The 25,069-nt window shown below is 44.8% G+C and overlaps 1 protein-coding gene across 6 annotated transcripts in view; it reads left to right on the forward strand.

Moving 5' to 3' along the window:
- The window catches only part of PATJ (PATJ crumbs cell polarity complex component), a 1,366,227-nt gene that overhangs the window by 237,967 nt on the left and 1,103,191 nt on the right, over nucleotides 1-25,069 (forward strand). For all 6 annotated transcript variants that reach the window (XM_086953328.1, XM_086953320.1, XM_086953345.1 and 3 more), the window contains exons 14-15: nucleotides 69-125; nucleotides 23,609-23,743. In XM_086953328.1, the coding sequence (XP_086809454.1) occupies nucleotides 69-125; nucleotides 23,609-23,743 (192 nt within the window). The remainder of the gene's footprint in view (nucleotides 1-68; nucleotides 126-23,608; nucleotides 23,744-25,069) is intronic.

Genomic DNA, 25,069 nt, shown 5'->3' on the forward strand with positions numbered 1-25,069 from the left:
CTCTGTGCTAATGTGTAGCTTTACACATGTTGTGTTTGACATTTGATTATTTTTTCTGTCAATAATAGGTTGTGAATTTAGATACAACAATTGCAGATGATGCTGAGCTACAGAAATACTCAAAGGTTTGTCTAATTTAAGTTTGATAAATGCACCTCACGGTTTTAGAAATGCTTTTTTATTCACCGTTGCCTAGGAAAACTGAAACAAAATCCTGTACTTATGCGAGCTTTGTGGGGGAAAACTCAAGTATAGCCCATAGTAGCCTTTGGGTTGGGGCTAGAATTTAGTTTTTCACTCCTAATCTGAAACAACAAATGACTGCAATCTAGGCACCACTACTAAAGTCTACTCATACACAAATTACCCATTCAGACTGCTCCTCTTTAATCTAAGAAAATACTCCCCTTGGATTCAAAAATGCTTCTTTATAGTTGTTAATGATCATAATTAGTTAATAACAATATGCCATTAGTGTTCATTTTCCTAGCTTTAGCACAGATGAAATGTAGTATTTCAGTAAAAACAATGCGCCATAAAGATGAAAACAATATCTTTGAGATATTATTGCAACTTACAGTATATGTCAACAATTTTCCAGTGATAGCCTCATTTTAGGCAAGGGATCTCAGTAAGGCTGGAAATGGCAACGTGCTGGCCCATTTCAGCACTCAGGGAAGAGCACGTCATAGAAAATGTGCACAATCAAGGAACATCATGCAAAAGGTATCCCAGAGAATAGTTTGTCAAGGTAACTAATGAAGAGCTTAATGTTTGAACGAGAAGATTAGGTCGATTATAACTGCCAATGAGAATAGCATGAGAAATCTAAAACAGAAAAAGGCAAGAGAGAAGCCAAACAGAATACGTATTGACAAAGCCAATAGATCTTGCCAATTTCTTATAGCCATGGCGTCCAGCTGTAAGACAATTTCTGGGGTGGGGACAGGGCAAGCAACGACTGGAGGAGATGGGCGGGTATGGATCGGACACATAACAATGCAGGAGAAAGCTAAGGGGGCAAAGCAAGCAACAATGCAGGAAGGGGTAGGGAAGAAGGGGTGCAATTAAAAGGAAAAAAGTACCTCTGAATGCAGTGAGCAGTGGAAGGACACTGTCAAGGGAAATGCCGTACTTGGGCCATGCTCCAGGGCAGGTACAAACACATGAAGAGGAAGTGAAGCTGAGACTCACTGACCAAAGAGAAGCAAGGAGATGAATGACAGTCAAGCCAACCAATGGTACGCAGTGGACATGCTATAAGCCCTCTGTAAGTAAACACAATGTCTCACAAACAACAGCGCATGCACTGTCTCAGGTAAGACCTAAAGTATAGGATGTGTGGAGGAGGAAGAAGACAAACTCTCAGAGACACGAAGGTGCTCGCCAAACGTACTGAAGGGCATAAAATAACCAGCAGTGTCCTCAAAACATTTAGGTGCGGTAGGGGTGAAGGAAGGAAAGTGTTAAAGCAAGGGGTGTGGATGTGTCCTGTCTGAGAGGAAACTGCATTTAACATGAGTCTTTACCATGCAGGTATATATTTCTACCTTTAATATGCAGATTTTACCAAGGAGGTAGGTTCTTTATTTTTTTTCCAATGACAACCCCTTTGTTTAAAAAAAAAAGGTGGTTTTACAGTTTAGGTATGGGAAGAGGTTAAGGGATGCGAGGATGACTTGAGGGATCAGGAGTGTTGTGGAGATAAAGGTGAGGCTGACTGCAGGGCCTGGAATTGGTAGAGGTAAAAGCGGGTGATGGTGAAGTGATGGCTCCAGTAAGTGGATGTGAAGGGAGGTGAGAGTTACTTTAGGGCTTGGGGATGGGTAAAGGTAAAGGTAAAGGGAGGTAAGGCTGATTTTAGGTTTTTGGGTGAATAGAGGTAAGGGTCCTTTTATGGTTTTGTGGTGGGTAGAGGTAAAGGTGAAACACAAACTTTTTGAAATCACGACATGTTTGATGATGAGTAAAACAGCCTCCAAATTATAAAAGACGTAACCAACAAATAAGTAAATGTGACACAGCGGAAAACATTAATTCCGAAAAAAACACTTACAATATGGCAACACTGTTAAATGAAGGGAATTGGTTTACAGGTTAATCATCAATAAAAGCAATAGGCGGACGAAATGTATGTAGCAGAAATTGGTCACATGCCACAAAGTTTCGCTATTACCAGTTGTTTGTTTCAGTTCTTGGAAATACCATCAAGCGCAAGCTTCAACTCCTGATTGTTTCAAGTTGACTTGCATACAAGAAATGAAAAAAGTGCAATCCAAGTGCAAGCAGCACAGAAGAACACTAATCAAGAAATCAATCGGTACTTAGTACATGCTCCAGTTACAAAAACAAAAACACACAGAGACAAAGTGAAACTGACAAGCTCTGGGACACATTGACCAATGAGAGGGATTCAGATAAGTTACAATAAAGCAAAACAATGGTGAAATCCCCTGTTTAGAGTTATTAAACAATAGATTCTTTTAACTGACTCTGCATGTGCTGTCTCAAGGGAGACCTAAAAATGTGCCAGCAGGCTCATAGAAAGGTACAGTAGGTGAGCTGCAGGTTAGGTTGTGAGGAATAGATTGCATCCTCTATATCTGCATTTTGGTGTTCTACAGTGCTTTAATTCAATGACCCAATTGGCCTGGGGCATCTGAGTTGCCTGGGTGAGGCAGGTGTGTGCGTGAGGTTGGAACCTTTGTATCCACAGTATGTTGCTCTGTTGTGGGGTCACACATTGGTGTTGAGCATTCAGGTGAATGGACCTGTGATAAAACCGAGGTTAGCATCCCCCAACAGATATGTTTCTTGTTCTCTACATAGAAGTAGCGAATATAAATAGAATATGTTGCATGCAGGAGAGTGGGACAGTAAGTATCCCATGCTCATCCCCGATATGCTTGATTTGTCTGGTATCAGCATAGCACATTGCGGGACAATTTGTATTGATCACAAACTGTGTAGCAGGATTAATATATTGGTAATGGTTGATGTCGCTGACCAGTGCTTCAGATGATAATTGAATGGCTCTATAACTGACCATATGTGCTACTGATATCATTGTAGATTGAACAGATGATGCCCAATAACATTCTGTTGTATCCACTGCAAGCATGATAATCCTTAACTGCACTCAATTTCAATATACATGCCCTCTTTAAATATATTTTTTACTAAGTACTTCATCTTTCCTTTAGTTGATGCTGAGTGAAAACGGTACTACATTTATGAACATAGACACAAGTTACTTTCTGAATCCACCTTCAGATCCATTGGCTTTCATCGTTGCAGCTACATTCTCCTGCACTTGGTCAGCTCAATACATTGGTCTCACTCATAAACATCTAGAACATCACCACTGTCTGTACACATCAATCCCTGACCCTGTGATTGATTCTAATTTGCTACTGTCTAGATGACTCAGATTGTACTACTGGAGCCAAAATGAGATGTCAGCTTGTAGAATCTAATTACTGGATGCGGACATAGCGATATGCGCCTGAGAGCCAAGATATTTTTGCAAATCATCTAGCAAATATTTGTAGATTGGGAAATGAAGGTCCGAAACTAAGCTACTTTTTGACTTGATTAATGCCGTGAGGGCAGATGACAAAGGCAATAATTGTGAAGGTGATACAACAGCTACCCCTTAGACAACTGATGGCCAGAGCAACAGAACTGTGTTGATTGATAAGAAAAACAATTTGGCTTGAATAGATGGCAAGATTGGGATGACTATTCAAATAGCCATAGTGACTAGACCAGCTAGCCACCATTTTTGACACAGCTAACATCAAGTATCTGAACTTGAAGAGGTTATAGTGCTCTTGGAGAAATTACAAGAAATGCAAATGGTCTTAGTGGCATTAAAAGGCCAAAATAAAGATTTGGAAGTGAGGTCTAGACAAAAATAACTTTCGGATTATAGATACTGCTGGATCAACAAGCACTTGTAAAATCATGTTTGTTGTAGAGAACTTGCTCACTGATATGGTTGACAATTCAAATTATTCGTCAATTATTTGTAGTGGACAGGGGGCACAGACCTGGTATGCATGCTGCTGCTTGATGCTTCAGTGGGGCCAATAATTGCTCAACTGCCATTCTATAGAGGCCAAAAGAAAGTCCTGGGAATGGCTATGGAAAAACTCAAGCTAAAATATGCTGCCTCCAATATTGTTCAATATTGCACATTGACAGCACAGGATGCTAGGAGGGCATATGGTGCTGTTAAAAGCAGGCACCATAAGAATGTATTAAATATGCAGGGCTTTGTCGTTCCAGGTTGAATATAATGCTTCAGAGAAATGCCCTCTGCAAGTCTTTGCATTCTTGAAGAAAAAATGTAAGCATATCTTTTCAAAAATGCTAAAAGCAGTAGAAGAAATTCCTCTCTGCTTGGCAGAAATATCTAAATCTAAAGACGTAAAGTTGGCAGTTTGCAAGCAGGATGATTGGTTCATTCCACTCACTCGACCCATCTCACTACTCCCCTGGGCAAGCAAAATCCTCGAAAAACACATTAATACCTCCCTAACCAGGTTTATTGAGAGCAACCATCTGCTGGATATTACCCAGACTGGCTTCCGTCCCAAGCATGGTACGGTGACGGCCCTGGTGGCGGTTACAGAGGAGGCAAGGCGGATCTTAGATCAGGGAGGAGCAGTGGCAGTGATACTCCTTGATCTGAGAGCCGCATTTGATGCGGTGAACCACCAAATCCTCCTCCACCACCTACTAAGTCTGGGAATATCAGGATAATCCCTAGCCTGGCTTAAGTCCTTCAGAAAAAAAGACCGTACTTTCAGTGTCTTCGAAGGAGCCTCAGTCTCCTAAAGCAAGCCTCTGGGGTGTGGGGTGCCACAGGGCTCCTCATTTAGCCCCACGCTTTTCAACGCATACATGAGACCACTGGCAGAGATTGTTCGTCCGTATGGCATTACGATCGTCACCTATGCGGACGACACCCAGCTAGTGGTCTCCCTTACGCACAAGGACAGCCAGCAATCACAGACCAACTTGATTCCCTGTCTGGAGCAGGTAAAGAGCTGAATGACAAGCTCATGCCTAAAGCTTAACGGGGATAAGACCGAGCTGATGCTCCACGGCCCTCTGGACCCCTCCACCCTAGAGCTTCTGTGGCCCCACAGCCTAGGCGCCCCCTCTGCACCCAAAGACAACATAAAGAGCCTTGGAGTATGGCTAGACAAATCCCTGACATTTAACACACAAGTCACCAAATTGTCAGCAACATGCTTTAGTCTGATTATACAGATAAAAAAAATCCTGCCACTCCTTCCTTTTGAGGCAAAATAGATAGTTATCCAGGGCCTAATCCAGTCTCATATTGACTACAGTAATGCCCTGTATTTGGGGGCCTCAGAATGCTGCCTAAACAAACTTCAGCGGATCCAGAACTGCGCTGCACGGACCCTTCTTGGAATTCCCCGCAGAAACCCCATAGGGCCTGGTCTGAAAACTCTGCACTGGCTCCCTGTTAGGGAGAGGATTAAATTCAAGACCATGTGCATCGACCACCAAGCCTTCTGGAAATCTGCGCCGGCGATCAATTACTCCTTGATCACCCACTACCATCCCAAAAAAGAACTCCGTTCATCGAAAGACTTCATAACTGTTGTCCCACAGATACGAAGAGCCAGATCAGGAGGCCGCTGCTTTCCCTATAACGCATCCAAGTTATGGAACTCTCTCCCCCTCCATCTAAGGTCCAACCCTAACCTACTTACCTTTCGCAAACAACTGAAATCCTTCATTTTTAACCAAAAAAATCTCGAAATAACTCACCCCCACCAGTGATCCACCCCAGCAGAAGTTTCCTTTACTTACCTGCGCCTGGACGCCTCAGGGCAGCTGTTCGCGCTATATCAAACTCCTTTCAATTCAATTCAATTCACTTGATGCATTCCTAGATCCATAACATAATGTTTATCATTCTTGATAGTAAAGTTCGATCTCAAGTTACTCTTAACTATTTTTGAGGGAGAAGAGCGTGCTACACTGCATACCCCATCAACCTCATTCTTGGTGGGTAAAGAACTCTTCCGTTGACTCCCTCAGCTGAAGCTAAAAATCTCATGATATGCAGGATTTCTTTTCTATTTTGGTTTTTTTTCAAGTTAGGTTTCTGTATGGGGACAAATGAGGTTAGTATATAATAATGTCAAGTTGAGTCAGTGTGGGAATTAGTTGTATTCAGTTTTGTTATTTATTTGGAGTGTTTTTCATGCAGTATGGTGTGCGCCTGTTATTCCATGCACAGAAAAGTGGTTCACATTGTACGATGATGCCACCAAGTAGAGCGCACGTTCCATATGGTCACCTGAAATGTTAGGAGGTCTAAACCACTTACTCAAAATTGACAAGCAGCTGTTCATAAGTAGGATGCAAATATGTTCTGTGGCCCATAATCTGAATATGCAAGAGGTTTGGCAATCATTGTTAATTGAAACATTCATTTCATCCACTACATATGGTGTGGGATGCTGAAGGCAATGTTGGGTCTTTGCACATGCTACTTAATATTTATGGCCCACATATGGACTCTTTAGTTTTACCAGTGAGTTCCTACAGTGTGTCTACAAATATCTTCTTGTACAATAATGAGGAGCGTGATTTAATTTCACTATAGACCCCTTATTGGATTGAACAGAATAGTCATCTAGACAACTGGTGATAGTTGCCAAATTGCTAATATAAATTATGATATAACAGTTTGTTGTACATACGGCACTCCAGGCACGAGGGATTGAGATGCTACACTTTCCATTCCTCAGTTCATGGTACCTTTGCACACCTGCACTGCCATTTAGGGAGGAGGGATCCCAGCAACTTGACTGTCTCAATTAAGCATCTGCCACAGACTTTGCCCCAGAATTAACTCTGACTGCAAGGGTCACATGCACAGTCTCACATGTGGCGTTTTCTGTTCTCTTAGATAAGACCGGGTCTTTTGGGGTGGAACTGAGGACATCCATAGCAACATTTAAAATGGTTGTGGTGTCGGTCACTATAAGTGGAGTGATTTGGGAGGTATTTACATATAGGGTGAAGGAATTGCAAACCATGCTGCTGTTTTGAAGACACTGAGAGGATACCTCTGCATATTTTAAAGTAAATTAAATGATTTAGAAAATAGATATTCTAATACATGTCATAGCAATGTATTACCAGAATTAAAAATCACTTTTACTGAGTTCAGGAAGGTCCCACAATGTGCAATGTATTAACCTGGCAAATATACAATAGTTTGGCATATGAGGGGGCAACTCGGACGAACACATGCTGCATTGTTAAGATGGCCATGTGCAGCTGGTGACGTTATTAGTATGGGAAAAGTTACAGCTACTGGTGCAATGACTAGGAAAATATACTTACACAGTTCTTTGCATGGTATACTGAAATATACTCGTTATGTTTGAAGGTGTTTTTAGGGAAAATAAAGGGGTTATAAATAAATTCTTAGATTGGAACATTTTGACATGGTTGACCGATGAACCCAGTGTGAGTATACAGGCTCTGCTTATGGGAGAATATTTAAAACTAGCAGCACAATACACTCAAGGTGCTAAACACCAGACAGGGATGGGTTATCAGTAGAATTTGAAAAGCAATATATGGGCCTGGTTGTGCCACATCTACTGATGTATAAAGAGGTCAGACAATTGGCTTACCATCTTCCTTGCATATGGCTCATATTATAACATTGCTTATACCAGGCAAACTACCTTTAAGAAGTAATTCATATTGTTCCTTATCTATATCTATATATATAAAAAAACGAATGTATGCCTGTCTGTTTGTCCTTAATGCATTACTACACCATTCATCCGATCGGCATGAAACTTTGGGAAGTTGTTGAGTACACTCCCGCGAAGGTTTCTGGCATAACTTTTTTTTAAATATCGGCCCCCCAGTGCCCTCATAATCTTTTGAATACTGAAATTGTCAGCGAATTTGCGAGCATCGTCGATAGTTATGCTCCCCAAACGGAAATCGATTGGTCGATCTACATCTGAAGCACGAAAGAAAAGCCATTACAAGCGTCGGAAACAAGACGAGCAACGGGAAACAAGATTAGAAGCTGTTCGAACACAACTGCTCAACCACGTTCTTCTCAAACGAATGAGCAACGACAATCAAGATTGGAAGCCGATCGAGTACGCACTGCTCAAGCCCGTTCTTCTAAAACGAACGAGCAACGAGAATCAAGATTGGAAACATATCGATTATGCACTGCTCAAGCCCGCTCGAATGAAACAGGAGAGCAACAAGAATCAAGATTGGAAACCGATCAATTACGCACTGCTCAAGCCCACTCGAATGAAACAGGAGAGCAACGAGAATCAAGATTGGAAGTCGATCGAGTACGCACTGCTCAAGCCATATTTTCAAATGTTTTCTATATTAAAATGAATAAGTTTCAATAAAAATGACACAATGTAAATTGAATGTTATCATAACGAGTTTCCTTGAATTTCCTTTCTTCTGAGATCGCAGCAACGCGCGACGGGTAAGCTAGTATATATAAAAACGAAAGTATGTATGTCTGTCTGTCTGTTTGTCCTTTATGCATTACTACACCATTCATCCGATCGCCATGAAACTTTGGGAAGTTGTTGAGTACACTCCAGCGAAGGTTTCTGTCAATTGTTTTTTTTTTAAATCGGCCCCCCCAGGGCCCTCATAATCTTTCGAATGCTGAAATAGACAGCGAATTTGCAAGCATCGTCGACAGTTATGACCCCCAAATGGAAATCGATTGGTCAATCTACATCAGAAGCACGAAAGAAAAAGGCATTACGAGCTTCAGAAACAGACGAGCAACAGGGAACAAGAATAGAAGCTGTTCGAATACAAATTGATCAAGCCCGTAATTCTCAAATGAACGAGCAACGAAAATCAAGATTGGAAGCCGATCGAGTACGCACTGCTCAAGCTCATTCTTCTCAAATGAACAAGCAACCAAAATCAAGATTGGAAGCCAATCGGGGACGCACTGCTCAAGCCACACTTAGAAATGTTTTCAAAAATAAAATGAATAAGTTTCAATAACAATGACACAATGTAAATTTAATGTTATCATAATGAGTTTCCTTGAATTTCTTTCTTCTAAGATCGCAGCAACGCGCAACGGGTAAGCTAGTCTTTAATAAATATGGATTACGAAAATTATGAAACTCTAGACATCGACCTTTGTACCTGCTCTCTCTCTAGATTGTGCATTTACTCCTTAGATTTCGGCATGGTACTCTAGAGCTTGAAGAATGCTTCGATAATCCCAAACTCAAGAATTCTGCTGTTGACCCCAACATCATGGCAAATTATCACCTTTTTCTTGCTGCTTTTTTCTGACAGAGCTGTGGAAAGTATGTAAAAAGCCCACCTCTCTATATTCATTTAGTCTGGTTCCTTACTACATCGTTCAGAACTGAAACAGTTTGGGTATCCACAGTCCGTGATATCCACATGAGCCTACATAATGGAGGTTGTGCTGCTTTAAGGTAGGAAATAAGAGATCACACATTCTGATATTCATTTAGAGTTGGAGGGGATATTGAAAAATAAAGAAACAGGTTTGTGAGAACAGGAAATGGGAATAGAACCATCTAGACCATCTCCATCAGATGATACTATAGGATATAATGGACTTCTTGAGCAGAGTGGTAGCTTGTTTCCAGCAGGAAAGGATGGTGGAGAGGGAGGCATGGAAAAGGGAGGAAAAATTGGGAGCAAAATTATTGATAATCAGGTGAAGTATTTTAGCCAGACAAGGTTCTAATGGGAAACCACAGCCAAACGTGTAACTGTTATGTCCTTAACAAGGAAGAGAGCAAATTTGTCATGTAGCTTTTAAGTCCTTTGGTTGAAGGCTATCTAAATAAGCAAGGGTCCAATCAGAATTAAGAATATCGCTTAAATCTTGGGGAAAGAAGGAGGATGAAAGTACTTGATATAGGCCTAGTGAAGGGACAGGGAAGTTGTCCCATGTTGCCGGATTAGTCATTTCTTTGACAATCTTGAACACTTCTTTATTATTGTTGCTACAGGCAGAATAAAAATCTGAGAATGCCTGCTAATAATTGTTAATTTGATTATAGTTAGTCTTACATGCCAGGTTGTACTCCTCATGACCTTTTGCTGTTCAGAGACATATTTCTGGACCACTACTCCGTGCAGCAATCTGCACAAGTGCATTAGAAAACCTTGAAATAGTATTTAAACATAGGTTTCAACATGTGTTCCCCAAACTGACTTTCTCTTAGGGAAAGAAATATCACCAGAGAATAATTTTTCTTTCTATATTCAGTAGGGGCTCTCTTGAAGGAACCTTTTATGTAGTGTAGCACTAACTGAATGTAAAGATTTGGAGTTGACACCAACATAGAGGCATCTGTCACAAAATTGGAATTGCAAACATACGCTTGATACAGTGTCCAACTTGATGAGTAGGAAAGGTATTAATTTGTGAGAGTTCAAAATCTGAATGAGAATGCATTTGATCGTTTGTGACTGAAGAGTTAGGATGATCTGCTGTAATATTAAAGTCGCCTACTATAAGGCATGTTGATGCAACAAGAGTCAAAGCTGATATAAACTGCGGCTGGACCCTACACAGTGACTGGAGTCCTCAAGCAGGTGAGTAGGGAAGGCTTCAGATACCTTGGCATTCATATCACAGAGGACAAGGACAGATGTACTGCTAATGACTTGGAGGGGACATTGAAAAAGTAAAAAAATTAAGTAATTCATTGAATTTGACTACCACTGCCACTAATAGATTAGGTAGCATTATACAAGATGATTTCCCTATCTCTGTGCTTTGTAAGCAATGGACAATTCAGCATTCATCCTACCTGAGGAAATCTTTAATGGGGCGGACCCAACCCTTCGATCCCTATTGTACAATGGTGGGAAAGCAAGAATTGTACCAAATACACTATGCTGGAGTATCTATTACTGAGATATATCATTTCCTGATCTAAGAAGTACTATTAGGCATTGCACATGCTATGAACAAGTTGGAGAGAAACTACAACAACGACAAGGTGATGGATTGACCCTTCCTCTCTGAACCCACGGAAATCAACTGCGGAGTACCCCAAGGATCATTGCTCAGCCCCACACTTCAACATCTACATGGCCCCCCTCGCCGCCATCGTCAGACAGAATGGAGTCAGCATAGTATCCTATGCCGACAACACCCACCTCATCCTCTCCCTCACCAAGGACCTGATCACCATCAGACTCAACTTCCAGGAAGAAATGACGGACGTCGCATCCTGGAAGAGCAGCAGCTGTCTGAAGTTCAACTCGGAGAAGACTGAGGTCCTCGTCATCAGACCCTCCCCATCTGCATGGGACAACACCTGGTGGCCCACCACTCTCGGCAGCCCTCCCACCCCATGGACCACGCCAGGAACCTCAAGCATTGTACTCAACTCCTCTCTCTCCATGACCTGACAGGTCAACACTGTTGCCTCCAGCTTCTTCAACACCCTCCGAATCCTCGGAAAGACCTTCAAATGGATCCCCCTCAAATCAAGAAAGGCAGTCACCCACTCACTCATAACCAGCAGACTGGACTACGGAAATGCCCTCTACACCGGGATCAACAAATCTCTGATCCAGCAAGCTCCAGACTATACAGAACACCGTAGCCAGACTCTGCCTCAGCATCCCTCGACACAAGCACATCACCCAACACCTGCAGAACCTCCACTGGCTCCCCGTTGAGAAGAGAGTTACCTTCAAGATACTCACCCTTGCCTACAAATGCCTCCACAACACTGGATCCCAATACCGCAACAAAAGAATCTCCTTCCACCTACCCAAGAGAAACCTTCAGTCTGCTGACCTCGCCGAAACCCCGCGTATCCACAGAACCAGAACAGGTGGAAGAGCCTTCCCCTACATCGCAGCCAAGACCTGGAACGAGCTCCCGATCGACATCAGAAGTGCCCCCTCCCCGAATATCTTCAGGAAGACACTCAAGACCTGGGTCTTTGACTGAACGGAGCTGCTTACACCCAGGGCCCCCCCCCCCCCTACCACAACACCTTGAGACCCTCACTGGTGAGTAGCGCGCTTACAATTCCTTGAATTAATCTTAGCCACTAGCAATCACTCAGGTCGCATCCCAGTCCATTGTTTTTCACCCACCATAGGTAAATCATTCTTGATCCTGCCTAAGTAAGAACAGTCCAGCCCGAACCACTAGACCAGGTACATCCTGAACAAGAACACAAGAGTACGGGGATGTGGAGGAGAAGGAACATTTATATACACACACAATGGTAATGGCAAAGTCTGGTAGTGGGAGCACTTTGCCTGCTCAGTCCTTCAGGATTTCCTGGTCTAAGCTATTCCACAAACTGACCTACTATTCTGTTATCTATTCACAAGATGAAAAATCTGCAGTTAAAAGTATCTATCAGAAGAACAAATAACTTTCCTTTGGTGATGCTGTTTCTGGTGGATACTCTTAACTGCAGAATCCTCAGTGACCCACTCTCCTCCCCGTTCTCTGGAAGGGACTCATATTGTTAATACAAAAAAGATTCTGCATTATACATCAGCACACTGGCACAATTTGATTACTTATGTCTCCGCGGAGAGAACGGATATCAAAAAGAAACTGACGTTGATATATGGAGGTGGCAATTACAGTGTGACACCAATGTCACTTCCGCGGCGGAACGGGACCACGACTTTACCTACCGGCATGCAATGGAATTAATTTATAAAAATCTCTGAATGCTGTCTAGCTCCGGGGGTATTTTCAATGTGAGGAATTGTCAGTTAGATAGAGAATTCACCAGAACGACTGTTTCCAGAGACAAGTAATGCGTTCTTCATGCTGGCTTACATAGTAATGAACTACAAAAACACTGGCAGTATCACAAATATAAAATGCTAGCTGATCTAAATGAAGGGGTCAAATATGGTAACTCTAGAAATGTAAAAGGGTGTTCCAGGTGAATGATCAGGAATGATTTCGATATTATCAGCTGACACACTGGGGACATATTTAGGAATGCAGAAACCAGACCACGTAAGCTATTTGAACAACTTGTGAATTCCTTACAGAACATTATAGGGTCAATCTCAAACACATATAAGATATGGTCTTTGCACAGCATGTAGATAAAATGGGATTATATGGATCGGTGGTAAATGGTATTAGATTTGGGACGCGGCTTGGACAGCATGGTTGGCTGCAGCATTTTGAGTCGGCTCCCGTAGCCCCCATGAGTATCCTATTACATCCTGCACGACAGAAGACATCCTTTCTTCCCTGCCACACTGTTTGGGGGGGGGAGCTGGCAGAGACCCGAATTGACCTGCTGAGATCAGGGATACCGTGGCCCTGAACCAAGCTGAAGCACCCTCCGTGAGGTGCAAGCAAGATGGTAACCGCCACCTGAGCCGGGGTGAGGTGTGGAGACTGCACGGCCTGGAGGCCCTATACACTCCCCCTTCCGGTGCAGGACACCAGTGACTGGCTCAGCGCCGGTGCTTTTGGGAGAGGGAGACGCTGTGAGGGATGTGGTGCGACTCTTTTCTGGCTTCCTGTGCTAGTGTACATGGGCCAGAGACGACCCAAACTGCTGCCATGGACATAAGGGCAGCCTAATGTACAGGGTTAAACTCTCCTCTTCCGTGTTCACTGGACCCCACGGGGCATTCGCCGCAACTCGAAGCCTCTTCCCAAGATGTCGACTGCAGTTGCTGCTTTCCTGAACTGGGGTGGAGGGCTCCACTCCCAGGGTCATCTGCAAGGCTTAAAGATCATGGCACCCCGCCACCTCTTTTCTTCTTAGCTGCTATGTGACCCCATTGGGTTAATGATGTTGGCCCGCGGGGCCCAGTGAGGCTGAGACACCACCCCTCCTCCCGCTGTCCTTGGCAGTTGGGGAGTTCCGGGCCCGGCAGCGCAAGCACCGGAGCAGGAACATCCGCTCCCAGGGATTGTGTAACATGGACCCCCTGCTGTATTTGAGACTGTGTTGTGTGGACCCCCACCCCTCCTGATTCGTTTTGCCAGGCTCCATCGGGCCTGCCCTGGTGACTCCTGGTTCTCTGAGTGGCCCCCACCACTCGCAGGGTTCTGCAGATGTCAGGGGGGACTCCACTGGGAATCCGCCAGGATCTGCACACCCTTCTCTTTGAGTGGCTGACTTGGTTAACGGGCGGACTTTAGACGAGGCTGACTGCTCGTGCTGCCTCACCAGGGTGTAATTTGTCGTCTTATTTATTTTACACTCTGGAACAGGCCTGGTAGTGGGCGACAGAACAACGTGAAATCCAACATCTTAGTGAAAAAGAGGGGGGCAGCCCGCGGGTAGGGGGGGGGACTCAATCTCCTGTTTTAAACCTCCATGTAGGAAACACAACCACTCACATAGGGTGGCTCAGTCGGCCTGCGGAGGAGGTAAATGTAAATGTGTGTGTCTTGTAAAGCGCACTGCTACCCGGAGGCGTCCTGGCGCTATAGACCGCTGGGGAACCCGTCCTGGCTTTCCCTGTGAGATGCTCCCTCCTGGGTATCTTCAAGGTGAAACCAGGCATCCCCGGCGTTTGTGGGGGGCCGTTGTGGAGATGAGGCAAGCTAATGCCCAGAGTTGTCGAGTGTGATCCGTGGTTAGAGTAGGCACCGAGGCGAGAATTATCGAGTCCGCTGACCCTGGTTCACGACCCTGCCGCGTCGGGGATTGAACCCTGGTCCCGGGCCGTCCTCTGCTTCCGGGTCTGCCGCCTCTAACCAGTGAGCCACACCACTCCAGGAGATACACTGGTGGATCGTGTGTTACGCTTCCCAAAATTTCTCCTTCTTGGAGACTTTAACATACATTTAGACTCCACCAGTTCTCCAGACACACTGGGTCTTCAAGACCTTTTGGGTATAACGCACTTAACACAGTGGATCTCTAAACCTACGCACTCCCGAGGACATAAGCTGGACCTGGTTTGTTCCAACTTTGCCCTGGTCATTAAAGATCCCCAGCCAGTCACCTGGTCCGACCATGCTGTGATCGACTTCTCCTGGGACATGGTACTACCATTTCGCCACCCTCCTCCTCAGTCAGGCCCCCTAGTACAGAAAATTAACATTCCTGGGCTAGTTGAAGCCCTCATGCACTCCCAGATGGCTCGTGCTACTAATCTAGAGGGCCAAGTGGACCTCTTTAACGCCTGGGTCAGTCTAGGAGTAGAGACCATTTCCAAACCTGCCCCGAAAAACCCCCGACGCGTGTTGCCTACTCAACCTTGGTACACGCCAGCGCTAAAAGAGCTAAAAAGGTCATGTAAGAAATTTGAGCGGCTTTGGAGCGCTGCATACTCTCCGCAAACTAAAGCCAACCTCCGCGCAGTCCAAAGAGAGTGCTATACCGCAGTTAAGACTGCGAAAGGCGCTTACTTTGCGACTAGGATCTTAAAAGTGGATAATAATGATAAGGACATTTTCGCTATAGTCCAAAGCTTTCTGTCGCCTCTAGCGGAGCATAAAAAGATCCCGGTTTCTGCTGAATGGTGTGAGGAGCTCTCCTCCTTTTTCATTAATAAGATCAAGCTTATTGAAGAGGGATTAGCTTTGAGCAACGCTGCCTCACACCCTTTGGCGGAGACATCCGGTACTCCCTCTAGCAGTTGCCTTGCCAAATTTACTATGGTTGACCAATTGGACATCCTTGCTCTGCTGAAATCTCTTAAATCAGGCTCCCCTTCGGACCCTTGCCCGGCAAGAGTTCTGGCAGGAGTAGCAGATTGCGTAGGGTCAGAGGTCACTGCTATGGTAAACTGGTCACTGCAGTCGGCAGTGGTACCTAAGCAGTGGAAGCAAGCTAAACTTCTGCCTCTCCTGAAGAAGCCATCAGCAGACCCCCTCATCGCAGCCAATTACCGTCCCATTTCCCTGCTTCCGGCACTGGCGAAAGTCTGTGAAAAGGTTGTTTTTCGGCAGTTGAACGCCTTTGTGGAAGAGTCCGGGGCACTTCACCCAGCCCAGTCGGGTTTCAGGGCCTCCTTCAGCATGGAGACAGCCTCGGTGGAGGTGGTGGAAGCCATTAGGGAGTGTACGGACAAGGGTGGCAGAGCGGCGCTAATCCTATTGGACCTCTCTGCCGCCTTTGATACGGTCCCTCACCAACTCCTCCTGGCCCGCCTTACTGATATCGGCCTCACCGGGGCTGTGTAGTCTTGGCTGGAGTCTTTCCTGGACTCCCGTTACCAGCAAGTCTGGATGCCCCCGTACTCCTCTTCGGCCAGGCCTGTTCAGACCGGGGTCCCACAGGGCTCAACATTGAGCCCACTTCTATTCAACATTTATATGACCCCGCTGATCTACCTGGCCGAGGAGCTGGGTGAAAAAATTATGTCCTACACCGATGACACCCAGCTCCTGTTCACCTGGGGTAACTCGACATTAGAAACGGCTGCAGCACAAAAGTGCCTGGCGGCCGTATTTACCTGGTTGGCCCGTGCCAAACTCAAATGCAACGAGGGAAAATCGGAGATCATACTATATGGCCAATTTCCAAACCAATTCACTGAACTAGTTTGGCCTCCTGATTTCCCCCATCCCCTCTCTGAAGGTGGCCCAGCCAAGAATCTGGGCATCTGGTTCAATGAAGATTTGAAGTTCTCAGAGCACATTAAAAGACTTACGGGTGCCTGCTTTGGGACCCTTAAATCTCTGGGCAGATTCTTCCCTCTATTGCCCGAGCCGGCCAAAGAAACGGTCGCTAGAGCCCTCATATTGTCCCGCCTGGATTATGCCAACGCTCTTTATCTGGGCTCACCCTCCTTTCTGGTTAACAAGTTGCAGCTCATCCAAAATGCGGCCGCAAGACTTCTGCTAGGCATTTCCAGACGCAGTAGCATAAGACCGCAAATGGCCACACTCCACTGGTTGCCGGTGGCCCAAAGAGTTCAATTTAAGGCTCTGGTTCTCACGCATCGAGCCCTACATGATACTGGCCCCGGCTATCTCAGGAAAAGAGTGACTTTCCATGTCCCTAGTCGACACCTCAGGTCGGCTTCTCAACGCCGGCTGGTAATCCCCCGCTTCCGGCGAACCAGATTGGGCGGTCAATCATTTTCGGTCAAAGCGGCTACCCTCTGGAATTCCCTCCCATTCACTCTCAGGATACCAGAGATCTTAGCAGCTTTAAAAAAGCTCCTCAAAACTCACCTTTTTAATAAAGCTTACTAAAAATTTATGTTATGCTGTTTTTCTCTTGACTTGTTTGTGGTTATGCTCCGCGCCAGGATACTCGAGAGTAGTTGTGCGCGTAATAAATACCCATATAACATAACATAACCTCATGACTGATCCCAAATTGCAATACTTTTGGGACTGGCAACCCCGACCAAGAGGCCCCGCTTTCGGACACCCTGGAACTGTTTCACTCCCGATATGAGGGTGCAGTTGCGCTCCCTTTGATACTTTGATCCTATTCTAGTACTTGAACATTGCAGTACACCTCGTGGACATTACCTGTCTGTGACACATACTTTGCAGTTTGCGTTGGGGGCTTGGGTAAGGTTTTGTTTGTTTCACATGCTGTTCTACTGTGACATATATATTGAGATTGCTATTGGGCACTCTAATCCTTGTGTGGAGATGGCTAAGAGCCTCTAGGCGTCTAGGCTCTGTTCGATTTTTATGATGTTTCGGGTTGGGGTGACAGATGCTTCAGAGTTGGAAGTGTGGGGGTTGGGGCAGTTGGGGGAATTGGTAATTTATTTGGTTTGTTTAGATTTGCATACACAACGATCGCCGAGCTCCTTTCACAGAACACATGCACAACACAGCACCTCATTTTCCACATTCACACTGTGACTGTCTTCTGCTGGACATCCTGTTGTCCACCTTTGGGGAGGGTTGCCACATCAACCCTCCTCCCCTATTAAAGATGGTTAATGTTTTGTCATGGAACATTAATGGCCTCCTAGATTACATCAAAAGATCGGCCGGTTTGTGGTATATGAAAGGTTCCAACAAGTAGTGGTTATGCTGCAGGAAACCCACCTGTTGGGCACACAATGCTCCTTTCTTGATCACTTTGGTTACGACTAGGTGTTACATGCTGGGTTGGCCCGAGGTTCCTGGTGGATGGCGATTTTGCTGCTTAAAGGATTTTCACTGGTGGCCTCTCGAATCCTGTGGTGACACTCAGGGGCGCCACGTGGGGGTCAAAGGCAATCTCAAGGGTAGGCACAATAATTTTTTATCAGCTTATGTCCCTCAGCAGCCGCTTCAATCAACACTACAAATGCTTTGTAAGCTCCTGCTGACCCTTCCTTTGGGTACCGCATTGCTGTCTGCGACCTCCTTTGGGAGACCTCTGAACCACCCCAACTGGTCCGCTGCACACGTTCCACGCTCCTTTCCCTATGAGCTGACTCGCTGGGTCTTTTCCATGCGTGGAGGATCTGACACACCGGCCAGCGAGCATATACAAACGCATCTGCGGCACACCAAAAGCAATCACCCAACAACCAGATCTGAATCCTGGCCCATAATGTCCTTCACCTAATTCATGTACAGATCCTTCCCTGAGGCATATTGGACCATGATTCCTTCATTTTTTAGATGGGCCCTGTCAAGGTGCACGTGAGACCCAAGTGGAATATTAACGCCTGGTATCTCGTAGACCAGGATTGTGCCAAATTTGTCAAAAATGGAGATCTAGTCTTTCTTTGAAATGAACCAGGGCACTATGCCTTCTGCCAGGACCTTGTGGGCAGCCAGCAAATCTACCCTGAGAGGGCTAATTAAAGTGTATATATGTTAAAAAGAGGCTTGCAAACTGTCGCAAATGACCGACCTGGAGGCAGATCTCCGACCATCGGCGGATCTGGCCTACAAGCTGGTGCTAACAAGGTGTCAACTGCGACTGGTCTTCTTGGAGTAGGTTAGGCAGTGTTAGAGGGCTTCGACCCAACATGCATACGAGCACGGGGACAAAACTGGTAGGCTCCTGTACAGGCTGGCCTCTAGGGACATGACATCTAGAATAGTACCCTCTATCTGTGATGCCACAGACGGGAAACATCCGGAACAACGAGGCCAGAGCCACGAGAACCACAAGCCCGCAACCCGAACGACTTGCCTGAAAAACGACTTTGCCTTTACCACGAAATTTTCAGAGGGGGGTTTGGGGTATTTTTAAAATGTTTTTAGGGCTCTAGAGGGTGATAAGGGAGTAATTTTTAGGGATTAGGGAAGGGTTGGTTGTATTTAGGGGTAGCGGGAGGGGGATGGTAACCGTAGCCACACATAGCAGTTTACCATGCATGCCTTTACCACAGAAATTTGTGGTAAAGGCATGCAAGGTAAAGCAATTTGTGGTTAAGACGCAGTTGTTATAGAGACCGCGTTGTTACGGTATGCGGGTAGAGGAATTCGTTGTTCCGACAAACACCCGCCACAAACAGTTTTTATGAGTGGACCACAGAAGTGGCCAGGTCTTTGTGGACTGCTACCGCATGCTCTACATGACAATGCCCACAGCACTGCAGTAACTTGCCTCTTCGATACTACAAGACTTTCCACAGGCCTTGATTCTCCGGTCCTTGGCCCATGATCTTGATCAGCTATTAACGGTGGAGATTAAGAAGGCACTGTCCACTCTGACCTCAGGGAAACCTACGGGTCCGAATGGGTTCCTGATCGTTTTTCCGAAGTGTTTTCAATATCTCATCTTCCCACACCTCCTGTCGTTCTATACTGACACGGCAGACCGGGGGTCATTTCCTCCTGAAGTAGGTATGGCAACCATTGTCGTGATCCCTAAGGGAGGTATACCCACGGACCGTTGTTCCTCGTACAGGCCTGGCTCGCTTATCAGTGCAGATGTCCAGATGTTCGCTAGGGTCTTGGCCAACCGCCTAACCCGGGCTCCACCCTACTTGGTTCACCCAGACTAATGTGGATATTGATGCCATACAGGATTACCTACCACAGTATCCATTGTATCCACAGAGTCCAAACAGTCCTATCCCAAGCACACCTTATCAAGCAACCCACCTTTTGCTAATAGACTTTGAGAAGGCTTTCAATATCGTCGACTGATCCTTTTTGGAAGCGGTGTTATGAAGGGCTTGGCTTGGACCTTTCTTCTGCAAAACTTGTTGGCCTCCTGCACAACAGTCCAGTCGCCCAAGTTCGGTTTAATGGGACCCTCTCCCCTCCTTTACCAATCCATAGGGTTACTCATCAGGGCTGGCCCCTCTCCCTACTTTTATTTGCCTTGGCAATCGAGGCTTTCGTGCTTCTCATTTGTTTCAAGGCTTGGGTGAGGGAATAGTCCATTGTGAAGAGGACCGGAAGAGTGTATTGCCCGCTCTGCAATTATAGCCTGCTGTTCCTGGCAGACTCTCAGTCCACGATGCCTGGAGATTCTCAGTCTCTGTGGAGTGGCCTCCAGGCCAACTCTCTAAATCCCTATTGGTGCCAATCAAACAAAATACAGACGGTTATTCTTGTCGTGCTGCAGTCCAACTCCACTGCCTGACCTTCAAATACTACATCTTCCATCTCCCGGTATTGACATGGAGATTTTATTTGACTCCCCTGATAACCGGGCTAAGCAGAGACCTACAGAGTAGCTCTGTTTAAAATGATGAGATTTCCTGCTTTTTATGCACTCTTTCGAACTTTCCCCAACATGTACCTAAGAAGTGGTTCCTATTGTTGACCTTGAGGATTACCTCCTTTCTTTGGGGGATTAAGAATGGCAGACCTCTTATGGTTACTATCTAGCTGCGCAACTCACAACGATTATTTACTGGTTTAATGGAGGGGTGGGATGACTGCTTATCAGGGGAACTAAATCTATTGGGCCTTGACATTTTTTTAGGCCTGCTCTATGGATCCTCGATTCCACAAACCCTCCCTGACTGTACACGGGGAAACCCTGTTGTGCTGGAGGCCGCTGCTTTGATCCATCAACTGGGAATGCAGACTCACTGGAGTGACCCAACTGTGGCAAGGGATGTGGCTGCAACACATGGCTGGCCTGCAGGGCTTTGCGTAATGGGACAGAATTGACTACTCACCGTGGGGATGTTTGGCGGGGGAGACCATGATGTTGTTTAATTACATGCAAGACCAGTACCAGTTCTCCACCACACACTTTAATTAATATTTACAATTGCACCATGCCTTATCAGAGCATGTACCAAAGGGCACACAAATCCCAGAATTTAAGTCTATTGAAGCTAAGATCCTGCTGGGACGCTTGAGCAAGGGAGCTATCTTTAATGCCCCAGACCACTTCCCAAGGTTCCGTGAGTGGTGGGAGACGTGGGTGGGAGACCTGGACGACGATGACTGGCACGAAACCTAGCATGCCCCCAGGGAACTGGTTATCTCCCTGTGTCTATTCATGCTTCAACTTAACTATCTACATCTTGGCTACGTGAATCCCTAACAACATTACTTGGCCAGCAGATTCTCTCAGGCCCTATCCACAGCTCCCTGGCAGAAGCAAACTTCTTCCACATGGTCTGGCCCTGTCCCAGACCGACTCCCGTTTCGAAGGGGATACGGGAGGAACTCTCCACGGTTCTGAACCGCCAGATTGAACTAAACCCCAGGGCTGTACTGCTGGAGGTTGGGGAGGACAAGAGTGAAAACATTGGTGGCCAAACGTGACATCGCACATAAATGGAAATCCACAGAATCCCCCTCACTGGCAGAATGGAGGAAATGGGTGAATCTATGGTGCCTGCGCAAACACAACAAGATTTGGGGCAAATGGCAGGACTACCATGGGCTGGATGTGGGGGTTTAATGTATGTATATTGGTTTTGTGCCTACTGTGTAGCCGTATGGAACTAGTCATCCTGTCTATTAATGCTGCCAAAATCCATAAAAAGTGATTATAAAATGTTTTTTATATTAGATTTAGAAGTCCAAATAGGTCAAGGGAAATACTATGGAGGGACCTATCTAAGAATAGCAAATCGGTGCCCCACAGAGAATCTTCAATTAAAGGTATGATGGGTTAATACCTGACCCCAGACAGGCTGAGTAGAATGTTCCCTGGACTAGTGATCGATGTTTTTGGAAATCTGGCGAGAAAGTTAGATAGAAGAGGGTAAGTACGCCTGAGAATGTCATTTTTTTGGAAGGACGTTCTGGCAGCCTCATAGGAAATCATGGGGTTCTCTGTGATCCAAAAGTAGCATTACTAGTAAGCTGGGAATCGATACAAAAGTGATGTGATGAAAGAAGGGCTGACACCGTAATAAACTTGAAATGCCCTTTATTTAGGAGCCCACACATAGCATGTGCCATGTGGCACCACTCATACCAAACTGAAACAGAACAAAGGACATAGGAATCTAAACAAATCTAGAACAAAGAAAACAGAATAGAATGGTGAAAAGAAAGCATAAATAAACGGGTACACCCTGTAATCCTCAGAATCTAAGTTTATGTAATATTAAAGAAATGTTGATTCTGTCAGAGACACCTATGCACCAATTTGTGACTTATTCAAAAGCTTAAAAAAGACTATTGTTTTAGCTTTTGATTAAGTCACAAATTAGTGGATAGGTGTTTCTGGCAGAATTCACACATTTTAATTTCACAGAATAGCATGGTGGCATGGAAGCAGAATGTCATCTATACAGTAACAAGCTACCAGAAAAGATATATTACACATTACCGCAATTAACTCTGCCAGCCCCCCCACTTGCCAAACTAAAAAGGATGGGGTTGTTCCTGATGTCACATTACGAGAAATACAGTGGGAAAAGGTTGGATAGGAAAGGGTGACAAACCCTGTAGGCAGGTGTTGTACACACCGTAAAGTCTCTTAAGTCCCACAGAAGGGACTTTCCATTATTTAACAAAGTTAATTATATCTTAACACATAACACAGGCCTCTGGCAGAGAAGAGTCTAGAGGGATAGTAGTATTGTTATGTTTTACTGTGTATTTGTATGTGCAGTGTTCAGCAGTGTGTGAATTAAAGTCTTTATTTGTTCAAAATAAACCCACTGACTGAATTGGCAATTGTAATGAGTGTCGCTAACTTCTGAGTTTCTAACATACATAATTTCTCTGATGAAGCCTGAACTGCTCTGCCTCACTGTCTTTGTGCTCATTTTTGGTCCAGTGACAATGAACTACAGAGATGAAAAATACTCCCATTATCATAACTGAGTACCCTGGTGCTCCCTCCTTTCTCTCGATTCCAAACCCATACGGGGCATTTAAAAATGTTAGGGCGTTTACTGGGCCTTCAACATGCTGAAGAGCTGCACCTCTCTGTGGTGCACCCTTGTAATGGAAATCTGCCCGCCTGTGAGTTCTCATGTGAAGCCTACCCCATCTGAAGAGCAACCCCAGGTAGGAAAACATGTAGAGCAACACATACACATTTCACACATCCGATGACACGTGTGTTAATCTGGCATGCTTTAGTGTGTCAGAAGTATTGTATGAGCAGGCAAGGCCAAGCATGTCATCTGCAATGTAAGAATGAGTTACAGATATCATTTGTCAATATTTATTAATAGCTTTATGCTTAAGACTGTAAACGTACCCAATATCTTTTTCCTGCAGCTACTACCTATTCACACCTTGAGGTTAGGGGTTGAGCTGGACTCCTACGATGGCCATCATTACATATCATCTATTGCGGCAGATGGCCCCGTTGCCAAATTCGGCCTTTTGCAGCCTGAGGATGAAATCTTGGAGGTAAAATGGGGTGACAAAGTAACCATGTGTTTGTATTTAAATGTTTCAATAAAAAATGCTGGAGGAGGATGGAACTTAAAGCGATAAAACATACTAGTTGCATATCAGTTATCAGAATATATAAAAGAACTACATAATTGTGTATCCTATTTTGGAAAATGTTAAGTACTACCTGCTCATCGGTAAAGTGCAAGATGTTGGATGCTTTTTTTGTCAATGCATTTTTGTGATACTTGCATTTTCTCTATAAGTGGCTGTGCGGCACATGTACACTCTGTCATCTCATGTTGCAGTGTACCAAACATATTTAGCTTACTTGCAGATGTGCTGCATAAAAGAAAACGTGCAGCTTTCTGATGTGTCTAGTCGTTTTCATCAGAGTGTCCCCAACAATTGTAGAATCTGTTGCATGTTACTAGAATGCATCGCTCTCAACACATATTTAAAGACATAGTGCCTAAGAATAGCTCCATTAATACATGTACTTATTTAATAAATGAATTTGCCATGTAACTAGTCAGGTACCACCTCCTCTTGACTACCTGGTCATGGGTTAAATCCTCCCCTCACGTTGATTTTCCCTTGCTGTGTTTTCATCTTCGCACCAAATAATTCAGCCGAACGCAAGTAAGATTTCTAATCTTGGAGCACATGTGATTTTGTATTTTCCTTATACTTAATTAAGGGACCTCCATTTTCATTTTCCTTTATAATAATAATAATAATAATTCTTTATTCGGCTTTACACATTGGAAAACCATAAAAGCAACATTTGATAATACAATTTCATGTTAAACGAGAGATCATATTACAGGATAAAATTCAGACAAAGACAAATTAGTATGTTTAAAACAGAACATCAAGTTATTTCATTGCATCATCTGAAACTAGATCCGGCATAAATTTTCCTTTATCCAAAACATAATTCCTTCCATGGCTGTTACTTCCCATTTGTATCTGGCCGGTGGCTACTAATTGATCTGCTTCCTTCCTCTGACCATTTTCACCCCAACATTATTTGCATAGTCTGTTCCATTTCCTCTATATTGACCCCTGAAATAACCCCCTTCAGATGCTCTGGAATCGGTTCCAGACCCACTGTAATCTGGGATAAGTCAGGGACTCGACCATGCTGTGGTCTCCACTTCCCCTCCAGCACTTTTTATGAACTTCCTGGACCATACTCTTTAGTTTTGCTTACATTATATACCAGCAGCAGGAGGTGGCAGATGATCCAGGCTTTGGAGATGAGGGCAGAATAAACTACTGTTTATTTTATTTTAATGTTTTATAGACCGAGCACAGAGAAACCATCTATGCTACGTT

The sequence above is a fragment of the Lissotriton vulgaris genome, chromosome 1_1 (assembly GCF_964263255.1).
Source record: "Lissotriton vulgaris chromosome 1_1, aLisVul1.2, whole genome shotgun sequence".
In the NCBI taxonomy this organism is placed as follows: Eukaryota; Metazoa; Chordata; class Amphibia; order Caudata; family Salamandridae; genus Lissotriton; species Lissotriton vulgaris.